The sequence below is a fragment of the Drepanopeziza brunnea genome (assembly GCF_022702325.1).
Source record: "Drepanopeziza brunnea f. sp. 'multigermtubi' strain 214-2 chromosome Unknown ctg12, whole genome shotgun sequence".
NCBI classification, from domain to species: domain Eukaryota; kingdom Fungi; phylum Ascomycota; class Leotiomycetes; order Helotiales; family Drepanopezizaceae; genus Drepanopeziza; species Drepanopeziza brunnea.
The window spans coordinates 121,525-142,217 of NW_027094075.1; the positions used below are offsets into that span (position 1 = coordinate 121,525).

The 20,693-nt window shown below is 47.7% G+C and overlaps 8 protein-coding genes across 8 annotated transcripts; 5 read left to right on the plus strand and 3 right to left on the minus strand.

Moving 5' to 3' along the window:
- Positions 1-774: 774 nt before the first annotated feature.
- L3040_006814 (uncharacterized protein) lies at positions 775-1,096 on the plus strand (the record flags this gene model as incomplete). The annotated part of the gene is made up of 3 exons (XM_066156046.1): positions 775-894; positions 950-967; positions 1,028-1,096. 3 exons carry the CDS (start codon positions 775-777, stop codon positions 1,094-1,096), a joined length of 207 nt encoding a protein of 68 aa, XP_066010865.1.
- A 27-nt stretch (positions 1,097-1,123) lies between these two features.
- Positions 1,124-3,157, plus strand: L3040_006815 (40S ribosomal eS6 domain-containing protein; the record flags this gene model as incomplete). Its single annotated transcript, XM_007290466.2, has 7 exons — positions 1,124-1,132; positions 1,205-1,216; positions 1,339-1,409; positions 1,474-1,837; positions 1,994-2,161; positions 2,221-2,312; positions 2,716-3,157. The coding sequence occupies 7 exons, from the start codon at positions 1,124-1,126 to the stop codon at positions 3,155-3,157; spliced, it is 1,158 nt and encodes a 385-aa protein (XP_007290528.2).
- A 652-nt stretch (positions 3,158-3,809) lies between these two features.
- Positions 3,810-4,307, minus strand: L3040_006816 (uncharacterized protein; the record flags this gene model as incomplete). Its single annotated transcript, XM_007290465.1, has 1 exon — positions 3,810-4,307. The coding sequence occupies one exon, from the start codon at positions 4,305-4,307 to the stop codon at positions 3,810-3,812; it is 498 nt and encodes a 165-aa protein (XP_007290527.1).
- A 1,584-nt stretch (positions 4,308-5,891) lies between these two features.
- On the minus strand, positions 5,892-6,801 carry L3040_006817 (uncharacterized protein; the record flags this gene model as incomplete). Its single annotated transcript, XM_007290464.2, has 3 exons — positions 5,892-6,365; positions 6,430-6,439; positions 6,509-6,801. 3 exons carry the CDS (start codon positions 6,799-6,801, stop codon positions 5,892-5,894), a joined length of 777 nt encoding a protein of 258 aa, XP_007290526.2.
- A 3,820-nt stretch (positions 6,802-10,621) lies between these two features.
- Positions 10,622-11,732, plus strand: L3040_006818 (uncharacterized protein; the record flags this gene model as incomplete). The annotated part of the gene is made up of 2 exons (XM_007290463.2): positions 10,622-10,961; positions 11,044-11,732. The coding sequence occupies 2 exons, from the start codon at positions 10,622-10,624 to the stop codon at positions 11,730-11,732; spliced, it is 1,029 nt and encodes a 342-aa protein (XP_007290525.2).
- A 467-nt stretch (positions 11,733-12,199) lies between these two features.
- Positions 12,200-13,474, minus strand: L3040_006819 (uncharacterized protein; the record flags this gene model as incomplete). The annotated part of the gene is made up of 7 exons (XM_066156047.1): positions 12,200-12,278; positions 12,339-12,353; positions 12,403-12,460; positions 12,510-12,525; positions 12,841-12,875; positions 12,937-12,985; positions 13,463-13,474. 7 exons carry the CDS (start codon positions 13,472-13,474, stop codon positions 12,200-12,202), a joined length of 264 nt encoding a protein of 87 aa, XP_066010866.1.
- Positions 13,475-18,229: 4,755 nt separating this feature from the next.
- On the plus strand, positions 18,230-18,535 carry L3040_006820 (uncharacterized protein; the record flags this gene model as incomplete). Its single annotated transcript, XM_007290460.2, has 1 exon — positions 18,230-18,535. One exon carries the CDS (start codon positions 18,230-18,232, stop codon positions 18,533-18,535), a length of 306 nt encoding a protein of 101 aa, XP_007290522.2.
- Positions 18,536-19,190: 655 nt separating this feature from the next.
- On the plus strand, positions 19,191-20,533 carry L3040_006821 (uncharacterized protein; the record flags this gene model as incomplete). Its single annotated transcript, XM_066156048.1, has 5 exons — positions 19,191-19,224; positions 19,424-19,512; positions 19,833-19,847; positions 19,895-19,907; positions 19,983-20,533. 5 exons carry the CDS (start codon positions 19,191-19,193, stop codon positions 20,531-20,533), a joined length of 702 nt encoding a protein of 233 aa, XP_066010867.1.
- Between the last annotated feature and the right edge of the window lie 160 nt (positions 20,534-20,693).

A 20,693-nucleotide genomic window follows, 5' to 3' on the forward strand; every position in this document is an offset into this window, starting at 1 on the left:
ACTGGCGGAACTAGAAGACGATACGAAGTAGCGAGACCGGTATCCTGGGGAAGCTGTGGGAAGTTGTAGAGTAGTTAGTTGTTGGAGACATTCTTGAATGCAATAAGGTTTGAGATTTGCGGCCTGGTATGATAGAAGCGGGTTTTGTACGCATGGCACAAGAAAAGTATGGTCTTTACACACCTTGAAACAATCTTAGCCCCTGGAAGCCCCAGAATTTGGATGTCTTCTGGCACTGAGAGGATATTAAGAAGGTGCAGAAACTCGGGAGAGAACGTCTCAATCAATACATCTGTATATAAGTATGGAGAGAGCACCTTCACGGAAAGTAAACAATGGATCTGTCTGTCCCAGCTCCAATAGTAACGTCTTCAAATGCTAGAATGTAGACCTGAAAGAACAAAGATCCCGGTAAAAGTTCAGATATTTAAACCCGTTTCCCTGCCCTGGACTCAAAAGACTTTATGAGTAGATTGCCGGAAGATACAAAGGAGATTCTGGTGCCGTATCATGTGACCAGAATCTGCCTATCTTAGCTTGGCTCGGCGCACTAATAGCAGGCTCCCATCATAAAAGAATTTCCAATTAACAAGCTTCACCTTGATAATCAACAACAACGACTCTACCCTCAATACAGCAGACGTTGTAAGTCTCCCCCTTCTTAACATTGAAGTCTGGTCAAGAGAGCATTCGCCTAGCGGTTGATATTCGGTTCTTTTTCTTCTTCGGATGATAAGATTTTGCGGCTCCGGCGCTAACTTTCCCCTTCCAGCTATGGATTTCTCCTTGACACTGAGGGTTTTGGTTGCCATTATCACGCTGGTGGTCGTTCGTAGACACTGTATAGTCAATCCAATATTACCACCGCTTCTGGACAATCCGTGTTCTAATTCTGTTAGTACTTAAACAAGAAATCGTCCCCCAAGAGGCAGTACCACTTCATTGGCAGCAGGACATTGAAAATCAGGTGACTCGGCTAAGTTAGCGCCCTGGCAATCCCACACAGCGCTAACAATCTTCTTCAAAGTGGCCCACCGACAACCTTGACTACTACGATAGTTTTGACGACGACGACGACGAACTCCACGAAGACTAACCCACAACCAAAACCCCAACAGCGACGATGAAGCTTGTATGTGCCCTCTTCCTGCGATGGAGAGTATCCTCAATTGCGATTGCCTGCTAACTTATCTCTCCTCTCTAGAACATCTCCTACGTACGTTTTCTCGATCTGGGCACGCGCGCAAATTTCCTCGGCCCTCCTCCTCCTCCTCCTCCTCCTCCTCCTCCTCCTCCTCAACAACAACAACAAACACCATATACTGACAACTTCCACAGCCTGCCAATGGCAGCCAGAAGCTCATCGAGATCGAAGACGATCGCAAGCTCCGTGTGTTCATGGACAAGAGGTACGGATACAAAACGCTGGCCAGCGCTCGTATACTCGAAGGAAGCATCTAACGCGAGGTACAGAATGGGTCAGGAGGTTCCAGGAGACAGCGTCGGCGACGAGTTCAAGGGCTACATTTTCAAGATCACCGGCGGTAACGACAAGCAAGGTTTCCCAATGAAGCAGGGAGTCATGTACCCCACCCGTGTTCGTCTCTTGCTCTCCGAGGGCCACTCCTGCTACCGTCCCCGCCGTACCGGTGAGCGCAAGCGCAAGTCCGTCCGTGGTTGCATCGTCGGCATGGATCTCTCCGTCCTGGCACTCTCCATCGTCAAGCAAGGCGAGAACGACATCCCCGGCATCACCGACACCGTCCACCCCAAGCGTCTCGGACCCAAGCGCGCTACCAAGATCCGCAAGTTCTTCGGTCTCACCAAGGAAGATGATGTACGTGGCCCGTATATCCAGCTTCGCCTAGCTCTCTGCTTCCGCATACTCTCCATTATCAGATTCAACATCTGCTTCTGGGGGTAGTCAGTCGGACCCAGTTGGTCAGAGAGTGAGAGTTTCATTTTGCTAACGAAGTTCTGCCCAATTTTTCAGGTCCGCAAGTTTGTTATCCGTCGTGAGGTTCAGCCAAAGGGTGAGGGCAAGAAGCCATACACCAAGGCCCCCAAGATCCAACGTCTCATCACCCCTCAACGTCTCCAACACAAGCGCCACCGCATGGCCCTCAAGCGCCGCAACTCCGAGCGTACCAAGGATGCCGCCGTATGTTTCCTGGACCCTCTGACTCTGACACATTTAACAGCGTGCTAACACACATTCAGACCGAGTACGCCGCTGTCCTTGCCAAGCGTGTCACCGAGACCAAGGCTGCACGTGCCGATCTCCGCAAGCGCAGAGCCTCTTCCATGCACAAGTAAACTTCTCGTTCACTTGTACAATACGGGTGTGCTTCCGGTAGTGTGACGAACGGGTTGGGATGGATATTTTGCTGGTCTTTACGGCACAGCACGGCACGGTCGGGCAAAGATACTCCGCAATGCAATGCATGGCATCTAGCTAGGCGTTTCTCCCAACAAAAGCTCATTTGACTGCGAACTTGATTGTTTATTCCGCGAAGGAGTTTATAGGCCCTAGGTGAATTGTAATTGTGAAATGAATGATTCTTCTACGCCTTTGGCTTCTGCGACAGTATCCTGAGTCCAAAAACAATGCGCTAACCAGGAACTCTCATCTTGAATACTGCAAACACCGGTCTCGCAGTCACTCCAGCTCTTAGCTGTTTCGGCTCCGGACACAGCCAGGAAAATCGCAAACAGGATCTCCCTGTCGGCAAGTCTGCTCTGCGAGGTTGGTCGTGAAGTGAACAAACACGAGGAGTTCTTCAAAGACAACTTTCAGCAGAAGTTCGAAGGTGCTCTCTTGAAATGCAAGAAAGAGTTCGAAAAGATTGCCGCGGCGGTCGAGAAGGTCAACCCATATAAGAGAGACGAGTTCGACGAGCAGAGCAAAAATCTGTCACAGACGCCATGGAGGAAATTAGCACGGGGTCTGGGGTTGACGGACATCGAGTTCGGTGACTTTGAGGATGTGTTGGAAGACTCCTATACGATTGCGAAAACGGTGCAGTTCATGGTGCAGCTTGTCATTCTTCAGATCCACGCACAGCAGTACGTTCAAACCAATGCCGCGCGCAACTCGACTGTGGTTACGCTAACATGCTATCTATCACCTTTAGGGGCGAGAACTTATCCTTTCTGAGAGCACTCTTTTCCGAAACGTGAAGAGAAACATGGGCGGTTGGTTTACTAGAGCTCCTTCGTGAGACTGGCGTTGGCTCAGTGATGGTGTCCAGCCTTCGTTCTCGACTCTGTATGATGGCGTACCCGTTGAGCTCAGAGGCGCAGCTTTGAGGTCGATTGTTCTCGATGAAAATGATGATTCGGACTATGATGGCGACAGGTCGTCGAGCTCGAGGTCTTTGAATGACGATTAAGTCTCAGAAGGGGCAGAATTGCGATCAGGATCCCCCAAGGCGTTGATGATTCTCATGCCGTTCCGATTTTGATTTCGAGTTTATTACACTTGTCATTGATATCAGCTCCAAAAGTTCATCCACCTCGATCTTTACCGGCCCACATATGTTATTCTTTGGCCACAAGAAGCAAAAAAGTGATGCCCGACAGCCTTCTCACGCCGAACTCAGCATTTTTTATTACTTTCTAACCTGCACAAATAGACCGCTTGTTCACATTCTGTTACCGATCTCTCTCCTTCAAGTGAGTGTGGCTTGCTTTTTGATTTCATACACAAGCCCAATCCACCGTTTGTCTTATTTCCAACAATCCGACAAGCCTGGTAGTAAACCTACCTTCTTCTTGTCCCCCGTCACCCGCTCGTCTCCCTAGTCTCCTTAGAACAACCACTTTCGCCTTCCGGACCCTTTCCAAACGCCCTCGTCCTCCTCAGATCTACCATCAGACGCTTCAACCAAACACCAGTCACCATCCTCGTCCTCGTCCTTGTGCTCGTCGACGCGTCGCGTCCCTTCCACATCCTCAACCCGTTTCCCCTCTCCCTCCTGGACCTCGCGACCTTCCGTAACCTCCTCCCCCGGCCTCCCAGCAGTTTGATCAAGCCGCACGCTCTCGACCTCCTTTCCAGCGGCCTCAAGAGGGGCAGCAGCATCCCCAGCCTTCATCTCCTCCTCCTCCTTCACGAACGTCGCGGCAGCAGCAGCAGCAGCAGCAACCTTCCGGCTCCGCTCGATCTTGAGCCTCCGCGTACACTCCCGACAGGGGATATACTGCGGCGTGAACGTGTACGCTACGAAGCGGTTGCTCTCGCGCGTAACGGTGATCTCGTGGCCGCAGTCATAGGCTTGGGTCTCCAGGTAGTGAAATCGACCCATCCTTTCACCTCACTTGCTTGTTTTGCGCGTGGGAGAGGACGTGATGATGTGATGGAGGTAGACTCTGCAGCGTGTAATCTGGGTTTGAAACGCGTGTGCGTTTGGGGTGGAGAGGTGGTCGTTGGTGCAGAAGAGCGAAGAGGAAGCGACGGCAGGTGGATATATATATGGGGATAAAGGTGATGCGAGATTGACGCATATTTGAAGTTTGATAGGGGCTTAGACAAATTGAATGCTTTGTTGGTATCGTGGCACGGCATGAGTTGACCGTCCCTATCTTCCTTCCAATTCTTTTCCATTCCCGTAAGCTAAGTTCGCAACTATAAATTGAAAAACATTCTTATTCACCGCTATCATTGAAAGTCCGTTTATATTTTTTTTCCCAATATTTCATCCAACTTCCTCTCGAAATCTACACCTTGAAAGACCCACACGAATTCAGATCACCAGCCATCCTATCATCTCGATCTCTCTCGAATGCAGTATTCTTTCTTCCCCTTGTAGATTGCTTATTTCAACTTCAAAAAAAAAATTAATTTTTAACAATTAAAAATCTATCGCGCTTTACATCTCCAGGGGCGCCGAGTACCTAGCATCCTTCGTATCCCGCTTACTCTCCAACTAAGTAGCCTTAATGGTGAACAGTTTCGAAGACATCCGACGGTTTTTCTCGCAGAGACAAAAGTAGCGAGTAACCTCTAGAGACTAATAACGCAGCATTCTTCAAGAGAGCTTCCTCGGTATGGTCTGGTTCAATATTGAGAGTGTAGAAATTGGGATTGGGTTACGAGAGGGTTCACTCACTACTTACTTGGTATAGTAGCCCTATTTCTTCGCAACGATAATGTGATGGCAACTTTAGTAATCTATTTCGCCATCCACAGAGGCCCGGTGCGGAGAAAGCATGAGGAATGCATGAGCCCAGACGGAAGACTGGAGGATGGGGATGGGGTCGGTCATGGTATATATAGCCAGCCACCTGCAGGTGGAAAGCAATTGAACAGCATGTAAATAAAGATTCGCTACGTAGAGTCCAGGGGGTGTGGGCGCTCACTGCAGGGCGAAATGTGGGGCCGTGCTGGAGAATTCTTAGGCTCGACAAGAGGGGTCACGATCGTATTCGAGTTGTAATAAAATCGCCTGTCGAAATATGATCAGATTAGAGATACATGGTGAGTACATGTCAAGCCTTTCCTCTATACCCTTGTGCGACGGTGTGGAGAGGAGAGTGTCACGGGCAGACAGTCAATGCCGCTTAAGTAGCATGCATTACCGTAGCTGATTGAAAGCTTCAGTTCAATGACCACCCGCCGCGATATCACCGAGTTTAAAAGCGAGTGGCAGAGCTCGGGTGAAGGAGACACTGCAGTTGGTGTGAGGGAGCAAGCTCGGCCCTGGCTTCTGGCCTGATGCACGTCTGTAGAGACACTTTCTTTCCTTCGTGCTCTCAACCACGACCGGCGGTCGATTCGAGACGAAAGCGGAAGTTTGGCGACCCGTTAAGAGGTAGCGTGTTGACCGAGCCCTGCCTCACGACCCCAGATCCGTGCACGATCTAGACAGATCGCGTTCGAAGCGTCAAGTTCAGACGGCGTGTATTTGGCTCTCGCACGGCGCCGTCAGATGGCGTTTAGCATCTTCCGCTCGACTCTCTCCTGTCACGGCAATCTCCGGCATCTTCATGATGCCACCCTCTTTGAGATTATGGTCGCTGGTGAAAAAGACGAGGTCAAAATCGCTGCCCGCTGATTGCCTGGATAGGAAACTCCTCTTTTTCTGAGATTTCTGTGTTTTCGTGTGTGTCCCTACTGCTGCGGGCTCTGAAGAGCTTTTGGAGTAGCTCTTATGGTGTGGTCCGCTTGAGGCATTGGTGCGAGTATAGAAACCTGTGAAGAATGCGCATAGCCGGAATGGACAGGCGTGGAGTGGAGGGAGAGAGATGCATATTACGCCGACGTTGATATCAGTGATAGACCAGTAGCCAGAATCGATGTTGTCGGCAAGGATATCAGCGAGTGGAACAATGCCGTGCGAGAAGGTGAGGGGGAGGTGGGGGGGCTGGCTTCCATGTAGTATCTCTATCATGTGCTGATTTGAGAGAGAACACCCGGGCGATGCTCACGACGGTGATACTTGCGGGTTATTGTCAGTACTCTAGGCCAGTACGGAAGTATGGATGGCATGGGCGCGACGCAACTTACAAGCCTCCCAATCCGAAAAGTCCGAAGAGCAAAACCTTCTCCCGCCGGTCTGTCTTGAGGCGATACCCCATTTGCATGGGAAGAACCACGATGGCTATGTCCGTCGCGACAGAGAAGAGGGCGTTCGCGTACCAGGCTGTCGAGAGTTTGTAGCAGTTTCCTGATTGAGTTTTGTTCCAAGCTTTGTGGATCGGGGTACATTGAAAAATCCCGGCAATAATCGTCGCCACAGCAAAGAGCGAGAGAATCGTCAGGAGAATATAGGTGACGAGACGGTATGGCATCTGGGACATGATGCGCAGATACAGAAGTAGGATCGATACTTTGATCAAACAAATTGCCACCTTGTAGAGTATCTGGAAGAGCCAGTGTTGCTGTTTATTTCTTCTGATCAGCGAATGTATATCGATCAATTGGGTTTGGACTTAGTAGTACTTACAATGTAGACTCTCTGTATATTGCGCTCTGAGAGCTGGGACGAGGGCTCCCCCAGCCATATTTGCAAGCTGCGCGAGGTCAGAACACCAACTAGCAATGCTCGTTGAACCAGGCGGAATCTCAACAATATCTCAACAATATGAAAATAAATAGCTGTGAGGCTGACCGCACCACCAGCCATCACAAACGCCTGAGGCCTAAAATCAGCTCTGCTCCTTCGTTATTGACGATATCCATTACTTACAAAGGCAGCAAGAGCGGCCCAGTCATCTCTGCCAGCCTGCTTCGACGTGATACGACTAGCGAGGCGAGCAATTAAAAACAAATAAGTGATGCACAGGAACATGTGCAGGCTCTCCTTGCCACATCCCCATGATTACTTTCTGGCCGTTCCAAGTATATATTTCAAGTCGCGGTCTGCGTAGAAAAGACCGTCGAATCTATGTAGTAGTACAATATGATAGGGCAAGACAACAAATCGTTGCCAGGCTTCATTTGGGCCTGCCGATTCAGGTACTGGATGGAGGCTCTGGCTCGGCTGCCAGTCAAGTTCATTTCTAAGCTTAGGAACTCGAGACAAGCGTGAATTGAAGCTGGGCGTACAACCAATCTATGATACTAGAAGTAAGTTGCTGGTTTCAAATTGCGCGTACAGTACTAGGCAACTGCTGTTGGCCACTTAAGCGAGAACATCAAAATCAATATTAGACATTCAGCTATCACTTCTCAATTACGCAATAATTACGAACCTAAATTAAATAAATAAAAAATATTATTCTGTTCTTTAGACTCCTTTTATACTTCTCGGTTTTTAAGCTAATGATTCGAATGCGCACGGAGTTTGATACTTATTGTGCCAGCTTTCGGCCGCGATACGAGCTTCAATTTTTATCCGGCATACTTTGATACAGATTATCAAACAACAATTGATCTACTGTATCCTACGCAGCTTGCAGACAACTTTTTCATCTTTCTCCTTGCGTATTCTGAATTCGATTTGCCGATTGCAACGTCGGAGAACATTTAGTAAAGCTTCTTTTTAAGATGCTACCAAACGCGCTCGATCGGATTGAGATCGAGGAAATAAGATAGGTAGCTAATTGATTAATAAAGTGATATTATTTTTGGCCGAACTCACGCCGAACTTTCTTTGCAATATGAATCGATGCATTATCTTGCTGAAACTAATATTTACGAAGCAGTTTTCGAGAGATCAGTTTGGCTTTAGCTTCGAAGACTTCGAGAGAGGATTGTATCGAATACTTAAACGAGATCGAGGAGATAAGGCAGGAATGGAATGCTAATCTGCAGGAATTGGATGCCAAGCTATCACGGCCAGCGGACGACAAAAGGTTCCTAGACGTGGATGCGCCCATTGAGGTCATCTTCCTGTCCAAGGAAGACATGGATAGGCATCTTCAGCAAGGAAGAAACAGCTGAGTTTTTCTACTCTGCGACTCTGCGAGGGGGGGGGGGGGCGATTTATTGTTAGGGAGGAGACGTTGGTGCTACCGAGCTGGAGTAGAGGGGTCAATATTGGGCCGGGGGAGGGCTGTGAACTTGCTGCAGGATATACGACGAGCTTCGCATACTTTTAAGGTGTTCATGAGCATCAGTGGTACGAAGCCAACCTGATATTCTCAGAGTAATAGGACATGGTAGTAATAAAATGAGCACATCAAGACTGAAACCGATCAAGAAAGCACAAGCAAGCGGGAATTTCTCTCGTTTGGATACCAGGGTCCATGGTCAGTGGCTCGTCAACTTGTGCTCAGATTGCAAGTCAGTCACGCTCAATAGCTCAGGATTGAATTGCAATGCAATGCAAGGCGAGCAAACTGTCAGTGAAGAGAGTTATCAAGCAGTCATCAGTTTAATGACTAGCATGTAGATAGATAGATGGATAGGTAGGTACATCTTCTTCTTCTTCTTCACCCCTCCAAAAAGGAAAAAAAAAAAAAAAAAAAGATAAAGAGAGGAGCCTCTATGAGTCCACCTACTTAGATGTCATGCGTCTGTCTTTCTATAATTACAGAGAGAGAAAGGATTTCAATTCAATTGTACAACGCCGATGATCAGCTTGCTTGCTTGTTTGCTTGTTTACTTCCTTCCGGATTCGATTCAATTCGATTCAATTCGATTTAGTCCAGGCAGGTGTAGTGCACAGGCGTAAATTTTAATTAGGCTTATCATCTCATTCACATTCTCAATTTCAATTTTAATCAATATCAATATCAATATCAATATCAATATCACTATCTCCATATCTCCACATCTCTTCCCAAAACTAGATATATATATACAGACATACCGACCTTCCTTTCCCAGCTTATTCTTCAATAACCTGATACACGGGAGAAAAGAAAGAAAGGGGGGGAGGAGAGGGGTTGTGAGGCACGTACGTAATACTTTTTACTCTTACACTTGAGACTTTTGAAAAAGCTTTGGATGCAAGTAAAGTAAGGTAAAGGGCGGGGAAGTTTTTATAATTCTTCTTCCGAAAGAACGGGTTTAGAAGGAGCAAGGAGGAAGGAGGAGGAGGAGGAGGAGGCAAGTACCTTATTAGAGCCTGTATGGCTCGCAGATGCAAGCCAAGTTGCACTGCCAAAATATTTTTGCATCTCCAAGTTGTACGTTGAGATGCAAGAATTGAGCAATCTGTATGGCTCGTGCACGTAAATCTTGTAAAGTGTGCATCTGGCTTTGCAACTTGCAATTGCACTATACAAATCGAAGTTGCAGCAAAAAGCTCTAACTCTCAAGTTGCAAGCTCAAGTTGCAAGCTATACAAGCCTTGGAACGTGCAACTGCGAGCCATACACACCCTAAGTTATGTAAGTAAGTAGCTAGCGGGGGTTGCCGGCACGCCCTCGGACCGAATGCCTTCCATGTAGAGGGTATTTGCTTACTTACTTATTATTTACAAGAAGCAAACCGGCGGAAAAGACCCAGAACGGATGAGGGAAGGTGATCACTGGGCTCAGGCCATAGCGGCTCGACTTGTAGAGCTCGGTAGTTCTTGAGGGCAGTAATAACGACGGCTCTAAAACATCCGGAAGTGATATTTCCGTCCAAGGTGGTGATGCACGGAAAGCCTCAAGATGAGAACACGGGCTATAAACTGTCGAGACCTCTTTTTGATACCGCTTCGAGAGGTCTCTGAAAGTATTTTTGCTTTCACAAGAGCTCCCAGGTGGCCAGAAGGAATAAAGTGATAGCTGGAGAAGAGGAAGATTCATGCTATGCCTGGCAAGCTTGACGGCCTTGCTTTTGATCAGTATATAAACAGCTAGCTACCAGAATGCTTCGCTGAGAGCCCGTCAATCATGTTTCGTAGAAGAGTCAAGACTGAGATATTAATTTCGTATACCAGTCGAATAATGACAATATGTGCGTGAGATTTTAGATCCGAAGCGAGCCAGCCAGTGTATAGGTACGTGGCGACCTGGAGAAGGTGAACTCGGAGCTAGACACGAGCTAGCGCGACGAAGACGCGAGCGTTCCATAAAATCTTCACCCTCTGACGCAAGTTCGACTTTCCCAACACAACAACCTCAACTTCCCGACACCCCTCGGTATCTGTGATCCAACCTCGAAAATCTGCAAGTAGTAAGTCTGTGATTCAAACTCGTCGGCCTGCAAGTAGTAACAACAGTTGTGCACCAGACCGCTGCCATGTCTCTCGAGCAGCAAGAGCATCCCGAGCAGCCCGAGCAGCCCGAGCAGCCCGAGCAGCAAGAGCAGCAAGAGCAGCAAGAGCAGCAAGAGCAGCAAGAGCAGCAAGAGCAGCCCGAGCAGCCCGAGCAGCCCGAGCAGCAAGAGCAGCCCGAGCACCCCGAGCAGCAAGAGCAGCCCGAGCAGCAAGAGCAGCCCGAGCAGCCCGAGCAGCAAGAGCACCCCGAGCAGCCCGAGCACCCCGAGCAGCCCGAGCAGCCCGAGCAGCCCGAGCATCCCGAGCATCCCGAGCAGCCCGAGCAGCCCGAGCAGCCCGAGCAGCAAGCGCAGCAAGATCTTGGTAAGTATCTTGGCCTCCGACCTATCTGTCCTTGTCTCGCGATGAGAATCAAGAATGCCAAACTAACGCCTCGTATCTCCAGCGATCGTCCTCACCAAGTTCCCCACGCTTCCCATCGAACTCCGCCGCAAGATCTGGAGATCTTGCCTCCCCGGTCCCCGCGTCATCACAATCGTCAGTGTCACCTCCGACCCCAACGACCCTTTCAGCGATGACGTCTACCGCGCCAACGTCCCCGGCATCGCCACCGCCCTGCTGCACACTTCCACGGAGGCCCGCGAGGTCGCGCTGAAGTCGTACGCGCCGTTCTTCCACTCCGGGTGCCAGAGCCTCCTGTACATGGATTTCAAGTCCGACATTCTGAACTTCGCGAACGAGAAGACCCTCGCTGGTTTCCTGTCTCTCGGCTATGGGAGTCTCGCCCCGCGCCAGGCCATCTACAGCCACGATGCGGCGGTGGCGAGCATTCGTAAGATCGTCGTGTCGGAGCCAAATGGGTTCACTGTTAGGCCGAGACCGTGTGTTGCCAAGGCGGAGATGAGAGGTCTGGAGTCTGTTACGCTGTTGAAATCGAAGATGGACTTCATTGCCAAGAAGCTCAACAGAGTAGAGTTAACACAAGAGGAGATGGAGAAAGTTGAGGAAAGAATCGTGCACACGATTCGGGAGGGCAAAAAGCTGATGCTGTCGGCGGCAGAGATGGCACGATCGAAGAGCCCCACAGTTGTCTTCCTGGATCAAGCGGAGATGGATAAGCTGCTTGAAAAGTAGTCATCTAGATATTTCTGTAGGGGACAAGCTGCTTAAAATTAGGCGTCTGGATATTTCTGTAAGGTCTAGGAGGCATCAGCATGTTTCGTGTTTTCGGAAAGGGTGGATAGATATTTGCTTCGTGACTGCGATGGAAGTAAGTGGATGGATCCTTCTAGGATGGCTCACATTGTTATCGCATTGCTTGCAGGACTTGCTAAACAATACACAAGTAAGGTTCTTCCAATAGAAGACCTTCCAGAGTTTGGCGTTTCGGGAAAAAAAAAACTTTTTGTTCCTTTGTGTATCGTGCTGTAGACAGGCCAGGATTTTGAAGCCAAGGGTAGCGTATTGTTTCTGCGAACTATCAATACCGAAAAGATCATACCCGATGAGGCCAGATCATAGACCAATACCCCATATCTCGGACCATCACTACCCATCTATGGAAATCGCCAACCTATTGCATCGGCGAAACATGTCCTAAGCTAGGTCAAGACCTCTGAAATCCAGCTCAAGAAATCTGCGGTCCTTCGAGTCGGTCGTTCCAACTCGAGACATCCATGCCTGCTCAATTGTCGCCTTCAGCTTACAATCAACACAGTCGTGATTCTAGGAGATAACAACCTAAAAGTCACCCAGCTGGTTTCTGGGCTCGATGAACGCGTTCTTCAGTGCCGGCAGGCTCCACGGGATTCTGCCCTTGTTTTCATCGTTGTTATTCTCAATGAAGATAAAATCCTCCGTCACTGAAATATACTGTTAGCTGGGGGCCTGAATAAGAAGCAGAGTACATACCAAGGTATTCTAGACTCTGGACTGCCGGTCATAGGTCCTCATTCGCCGGGTTGGCACATGCGGATCACAGAAGCACGGATGAGTCGTAATGAACTTCATCAAAGACCTTTTGGCTCCAGAGATGTGTAGAATTCTTTGACCAGCCATATGTCTAAGCTCGACGGGGAGTCTTGGGAAAGGCAAGAACATGACTCCGAACTTATCACGGTACTTGAGCTGAACATATGTTCCGAGGAGTCAGTCCAGATTTCGGTCTTCCGAGAGGCCGCCACTCGAATTGTTTCCATTAAGGTCACAGATAACTATATCGCGGATCATTCGGGTGATCTACACTGTGGAACCTATCGTGCGATGAGTAAAGTCTTCCTTGGACATGGTTAGCTGCGCACCGACTTGTCATAGATACGAAAGACAAAGCATTGCTTGCCTTTGAAAGTATACGCTTCCGTTGCGGCTATCCGGAGACCAGCCCAGCACTGTGCAGATGTTTATCGAAGGAAAGTTTGATCTTGAGATTCCAATTCTTTGACAGGAGCCTGTTGTCGGGAGGGAAAAAAAATGTTGGTCGAGGTGAGGTGAGGTGAGGTGAGGTGAGGTGGTCGAGGGGAGGTTGGTCGTCGGGACGGGAGGTCAACTCGTTCTATAGGATGGAGATCGACCGAACCTCGCGCCACGCTAGTTTGACTGGTAACGTGACCTCAATGCCCCGCACCGACTACCGGTATACGGTACCTTAGGTAAGTCTCTTGGACCAACTCCTCTTTCTTGGTTGGTATCACGTGTGGGGTCAGACAGTTGATACTGATACGGTACCTCAAGCCGTCAAATAAGTACCGGAACTAAAAGCTCACCCAACACAATCTCTATTCTATTACCGGTAGGCCAATGATCTGTCAGTCGAAATCGAGGACCAACAGATACGAAACCAGAACGTGACCTATAGATTATAGTACAAAGCATTCCATAATTCTCAGTATAATACAAAGCATTCCCCTATTCTGACTATAATACAAAGCATTCCCCTATTCTGACTATAACACAAAGCATTCCAGTTCACGTAGCTTCCTATTATTACTACGTCGCAGGCGTAAGTATTACCCCTCGAGGGTAGCGTAACCAAGGGGGTTTAAAGTGGAAACTAAACTTTTGAGGCACCCTCGAGGGGTAATACTTATTAGGCCTGTACCGTGGTAATTCAAATCAGAACTCTCAAAACTCAAAGTCAAGTGGGGCTCCAGGGTCTCCCTGAATACCCCAACTCCTCCAACTAACCGAGGGGTCGTTTGGATATGCTGAATATAGCCCTCCGATTGTTTCAAAGCACTCGGCCCAGAAATCCAACTCATTCACTCGTAGCATAACAGGTGGAAAGAGCATCGCTACCATCGGTGGATTATCATCTCGGGATCGTGTAAAGCGCACGACATCCAAGGGTTCAACCTCTGGAAATACAGCCTGGATGTATGTCAACTGAGCTGATTCGTTTCCCCACAACGTAGTAAATGGACGGAGGATTCCTTCATGAGGTAGATTGTTATAACGTTCTGGAACCCATATTTTTGGGTTTCTATCGAACTTGTTCGCATCCGCTTTGACAACACAAGGCCAATCATTTGCGGCACCTCCAAGGCCAGATTCGTTTGCTATTGGGATTATTAGCCCCGCGTAATATATGATAAGATCCAACGTTCTGAATAAGAGAGAGCCGAGAGCTATACTGTCGGAATACCCAAGGGTCTAATCCCCGTACAAGAACAGTACAGGAATAAAGGTAAACCTAATATTCCAACAGTGCGGAAGTGAAGCTTTATGAATACAAATCAACTCACAGACAGCTATGAATTTTTTTTTCCCTCCGACCCTTTGTTGGTCGTAAGGAATATTATTTCTATTAACAGCTAAAGCTTTAGCCTATGGGTCGCATAATTAGTATAAGCTTATGCTATAATTGCAAGGCCTTATGGTTATAGATTATATAGAACTTACTCGCGTAAGCTTTTGATAACCGATAATTTTTCTATCAGCTTGAGCTTGAGTGAATAGAAAGCTCAAGAGTAGCAAAAGGAAGCAAGGAGATTGTGATTGGAATAGCATCGTGTTTTAGGGATTTATAAGTCTTTCGATACTGCGAGCTGAAGAAGGAGAACAAGCCTGGAAGAGAAGATGATGAACGAAATCTAAGGGACATGCAATAAGAGACATATATCCCCTCTTTATAATTCACTGGTTTAATTGATTTTATCCGACATTATATTCCTTTAACTAAGATCTAGCAATTACATAGTATTAGCAGTTAACTAATAATAGCAATCAACTAATATTAGCAACCAACCAACATTGGCAATAAACTAACATTACCGATTAGTTGATTCTATCCAACATTATATTCCTTTAACTAAGATCTAGCAATTAAATAGTATTAGCAGCTAAGTAATAATAGCAATTAACTAATATTAGCAACCAATCATCATTGGCAATAAAGGAACTGGCATGCCTCAGGTCCCACCTAAGCTACAGATCAGGTGACCTCGCCTAGTAGCGCCCTTGGCGTACTGGAGCTCTTAGGTACACTGTTAATTATCCTGATGAGCTTCCTAAATAAATATACTAAGCTTCATTCAATCATCGGAATCTCCTCCTGATCTTAATGCTCCATCAGCACTATAACTAGTATTAACAACTAAATGACTAGTAATAGCAATTGACTAATGTTAACAATCGTGCTAAGACTTTCTATTCGTGGGGCCGAAAATCCTCCTACATCCAACAGCTAACCATGTCCGAGGAAGATTACCTACACGAATCGCACGATGTTCCGCCATTCCCCTTACAAAAAAAAAACAAAAAACGGCGAAGACCGCGACCACAATACGAGAGGTCGATTATTTCCTATGCCTCGAAGAAAGTGGAGTTGTATTTCCCATGCCTCAACCCACTTTTTGAGTGGGCCCGCCCAGCCAAATCTACTCGCTGCTCTATACAAGAAAATTTTTTCAGTAATGCCGCTTATACTAGAATTATTTTTTGAAGTTCTAGATTGTAATTTTAAAGCTATTCACATTTAAAAATTTTGGAAAAAATTAATAGAAATAAATAAATACAATTTTATCGCTTACGGATCTCGATATAGCGCTGAACCTGATCGCGAATTGAAGATATATATATGTTTTTAGTTATAGATATCAGCTTAAGAATCAATTCCAAAAGATACGCTATCCGCGCAACTAACGGTCTTATATAAAGAACACGATCAAAGCATATATGTTTTCTTTACTATACCGATACCGTAGCTTCCTTAATTCGAACGTCGTAGTTATAACGAGCGCGCTACTTAAATAGATCTGTATTTATATCAGAATCGAGTATACCGAAGCCGAGGTCGTTAAATGTAGCGTTAAGCAGCGAGTAGATTTGGCTGGGCGGGCCTACTCAAAAAGTGGGTTGAGGCATGGGAAATACAACTCCACTTTCTTCGAGGCATGGGAAATAATCGACCCAATACGAGATCCACGGATGAATATCAAATTGAGATTTCGCTTGTCTCCACCAGATCAGGGGTAACGAATAAGCGCGCGGTACGTTCGGACATACTACGTACGTAGTACAATAAACATCCTTCACTTCCACATCCTTACTTTCAAATTAGCGATGCTCGGCATTCCTTTTTACAATCATACATCTGACCGACGGCTACGAGTTGCTCCGGTAGGATCTCCTGTGGCAAATATATATATATATACTTACTATGTCGCAGGCGTAAGTATTACCCCTCGAGGGTAGAGTAACTAGGGGGTTCAAAGTGGAAACTAGACTTTTGACGCACCCTCGGGGGGTAATACTTAGGCCTGTACCGTGGTATATATGCTAATCTTTTTTGAATTCAATCATATAACGAAAGTTATATATGGAACACCTGCGTCTTGGTAAAAGACAACTTCAATTCAATGCACGTGAAGAAAGAGTTGATTGAGTGATATATCTTCCACCATCTCAGATATGCACCCCAAAGTCGTCTCAACTGCTTTCCAGTCCTGCTTCTCGTGGCTGCCGGTCTCCCGCTTTGTATCTTTTCGCAACTTCTTACATTAAATTACATGTTAAGGCTTTTCCCCCATCGATACCAAAGCTTTTTAGGCAATTGACGGTCTCAAGACAAGTCTTTGATTGGATGGAGGCCTGGTAAGCACCGTATGCCACACACTTTTCGCATCCAGTGAATCCTCCTATGAGAGAGCAAGATTTAGAGGATGTTTGGCTCGCAGATGACGGTTCTAATCCATATCATTGTTTGACAGAGTTAGGTAAAGCAGGAAGCATGGTAGAAAGTTGACTTTCGCTTGATATTTCGAGTTATACCCGCAAATTTTGGAAAGGATGGAAAAGAAAAAACGAGGGGAGCGATTTCACTTCTTGTTTTATGCATCTGGTTCCATTGAATAAGCAGATTAAGCATAACGGTCCAATTAACTAGCTTCCCGAGGATGGGATTAACGAATTACGGCTAATGTGAATCTTTTTCGAAGTTTTGACCCTTAATCGTCGGTTACCTTGAATTTAATTTGTAAAAAAATCCCGACCTGGCGCAGCAAGTCGGTCAATTCTTTCGAATTAAATTCAAGGTAACCGACGAGTAGTTTTGGTGCGAAAAGGGGGTTCATGCATTATAACATCGTTAGTACTGTAGGCGCCAAGATGCAATTGGTACCACCTATATATTCGTACTTCTCATCGGTACCTGTGATACCGACAATAAGGATATAGTGTTCGAGCCTGGAATCAGTGGAATGTTTTCCTATTAACATAGCAAATGGCAATTTGCTACAAGCAGACTACCACCATGCGTGACCTCGTCACGAGGGCTTCCAACATCGGAAGACTTGAAAGCTGGCATGCATCTACAAATAGAGATCCAGACCCAAATCAACTTGATAAATTGGTACCCCCGGCTATTCTATCCTACTGTACTGCCGTATATAAACCATATCATAGCTATCACGGTCTTGGCTTTTGAACCGAATGGCTTGCAAGCCGGATTTCTTAAGCGAGACGCGCTGGACCATGTTACCTCTCATCAGTTTCACTTTCAGAACTTTTTGTATGCATGCTGGCCCATTTCAAGTCTTAATAGTAAGAGAGCTGACAAGCGATTAATGGGCAGGCAGCAGGCATTTTTGACCTTGGAGCGACTTGGAGATGGAGGACCATCTAGTGGCTTTTGCACTCCCGGGTCATTTCAATTTGACTTCTAACTCTCTTCCAAATCCAATCTCAGATTCCTGAGCATCTGCAGTTCCTGTGCGGGCGTTTAGATGTAAGCCAATCACTTCCTCCTTGACCCTATGAACGATCGTAATCTGACAATCCTATTCCCTCTCCAGGGTGGGCTAGGCTTCGAACTATTCGAGACAAAATGGAGACATCGCTACAATGACGATATCCCACGAGCGAGCACTGCTCCTACTATTCTAATGAAGCTCCAAAACCACCGCGGAGAGCCCTAAGCCAAGAAACCAAGAACCCAAAGAGTCTTAGATCCGCTTTGTCAAAGTGTCCGTCTAGATGAGGGCTAGATACCCTCAGCCTCCGAGTCCCACAGCCCCTTCCCTCGCCTTACAATTGAACTTCGCCTTGCGGTCCAGGGATTTGCACTTCCAGAAGAAAAGGAGACTGTACTGATTATCTCCTGGATCGTCGGGTTCGAGAGAGCTGGTCAGTACGTGATGAGAATCACCGCGACAATCCCAAAGCACTTCCGGCCCCTCCGCATCTTCGGCCTTCGCTACTACCCGAGAGACGTCGGCACGTTCATGTACTTCAACAAGAATGAGGACACGCTGAGTTTCGCCTCCTGGGACGATTTCACCCTCCTGGCTATGCACAACGTAAACTTTTGGGATCTGCAGGCCAACCTCCTGGATGTGGGAGTTCGTACAATTGAAATCAAGGGCTATGATGAACTGCGTGCTCGCGATTATCGTGCTCTGTACATGTTGTCTGAGATAGTGATTATTGCACTTTGGGAGTGAAAGGTGGAAAAGAGGCCATGGAGATGATTGGGGAGGCCTACAAGGAGAAGTGAGTGGTGTCTGAGGAGCTACGGGATGCCGATTTTCCTGTTATCAAGTTTGTAAAAGGCTTGATGGAGAACGACGACAAGATCGTCCAATAGCCTTGCGAGATTGATCCGTTGATGGCTGAGTGGAGATATCTGGATCCATCTCCTAGGATGAACGAATGCAATAAGTCAAATACAAATAGAAAGCCTTGCCTAAGATGTGATTCTCGTCAGAGGCTTTGAGAAAAATTGACAGCAACAGTTCCGGATCTCTGCCGGATCTCTGCTGGATCTCTGGTTTCCTTACAAAGTGAAGTAGTGACCACAGATCCCGCGACTCGAGACTGGATTCCGAGGATGAATTCTAAGCCTGAGGCCGATAGCAGGGCTCTTGGTATCAAGTATGGATTTTCACTAAACTCCACTAACCACCAACTATTTTCGTCGATATTCAAGATTTCTTTCCGCTGAAACGTAGTTGCCACTCGCTCGACAACTCTAAGCACCAACTGCTTCTCCAGCAAAGATGGCGAGCAGGCAGAGTGCAAGTGCCACTGCCACAGCATACACACATTTTCGAGTGTATAAACGATAATTATCCAGCCCGGATTCTCGTAACCGATGAGATGCGTCGCATTGGGATCCGTGAAGCTAGTCCTCGTAGCTCGTACATGGCCGGGGAAAATTTGAAGGAACAGGAAGTTTAGAGAGTCGGGATAACATCGATGTCGATGTCGGTGTCGGTGTCGGTGTCGGTGTCGATGCCGTGACTTGCTTGGCTGGGGACCGAATTATCACGTGATTAACGTTCTGGCGCTAAGAAGCGAGGAGCCTAATTCCAATTCGAACGCACAAACAGCGGATTTTTTTGTGGCAGAGAACCGCGACCTTAACGACTTCCCGCCAAACTCGACAACCAACTCACCCTTGACACACCGGAATCCGCAGGTCAGTCCAGTCCGCGAACCCTCGTGTACGCCGGTGCCGATGTCGAATCGAATACACGCAGAATCAAGCACAACCAGAGTCGGCGACGGGATGATGATGGAGGCAGCTGCGACAATCGCGATGTCGAGCGCATAAAATGCGAATGCGGCTCCGAGAGGATCACCACATTGCACTGTGGTTCGCATCTGCTATAAATCTCCTGGGGGCTGCTCTGCTTGTTGGAACGGTTCTGCGTGTCTTCTTCCCTCTGGCTTGTTCAATCACTTCACTTCCCAAGCTCCAACCTCTCCAGATATCCGCTAACTTCTCTCTCCATCCAGAATCCGCAATCATGGGTATCTCCAGAGACAGCAGACACAAGCGCTCAGCTTCTGGTGCGAAGCGAGCATATTACCGTGCGTAGTAGAAAGCCCATATTGCCTATGGCATTATGTTCCAACCTCTTAATTCTTAGACTAAGAATTTTTCAGGGAAGAAGCGCGCTTTCGAAGCCGGCCGACAAGAGTCCAACACCCGTATCGGAGCCAAGAGAATCCATCTTGTCCGCACCCGTGGAGGAAACCGCAAGTTCCGTGCCCTGCGTCTCGAAGCCGGTAACTTCTCCTGGGCCTCCGAGGGAATCGCACGCAAGGTCCGTGTTATCGTCGTCGCCTTCCACCCGTCCAACAACGAGTTGGTCCGAACCAACACCCTCACCCGCTCCGCCGTTGTCCAGGTCGATGCCGCTCCTTTCCGTCAATGGTACGAGGCCCATTACGGACAAAACCTCGGTCGCAGACGTCAACAGAAGGCTGGACAAGAGATCGCTGAGCCCGACACCAAGAAGAGCAAGTCCGTCGAGAAGAAGCACCATGCACGTTTCGCTGCTCAAGGAAAGGTCGAGCCGGCGTTGGAGAAGCAGTTCGAGGCTGGTCGTCTGTTTGCCGTCATCTCATCCCGCCCAGGGCAGAGCGGACGTTGCGATGGTTACATCTTGGAGGGCGAGGAGCTTGCTTTCTACCAGCGCCAACTGAGAAAGTAGAGGGCTTTTCTACTGCTGGCCGCTTGGTTGGGATTGTATTTCTGTGGAGACATGGCTTGGAGTTGCATTTGCGGACTGCTACTTGATGGCAAGATCAGTGCAGGGTCTTCGGCAATCCAAGGGGAATACTAAAATCTTGCAATAACGGCGTTCTTATTCT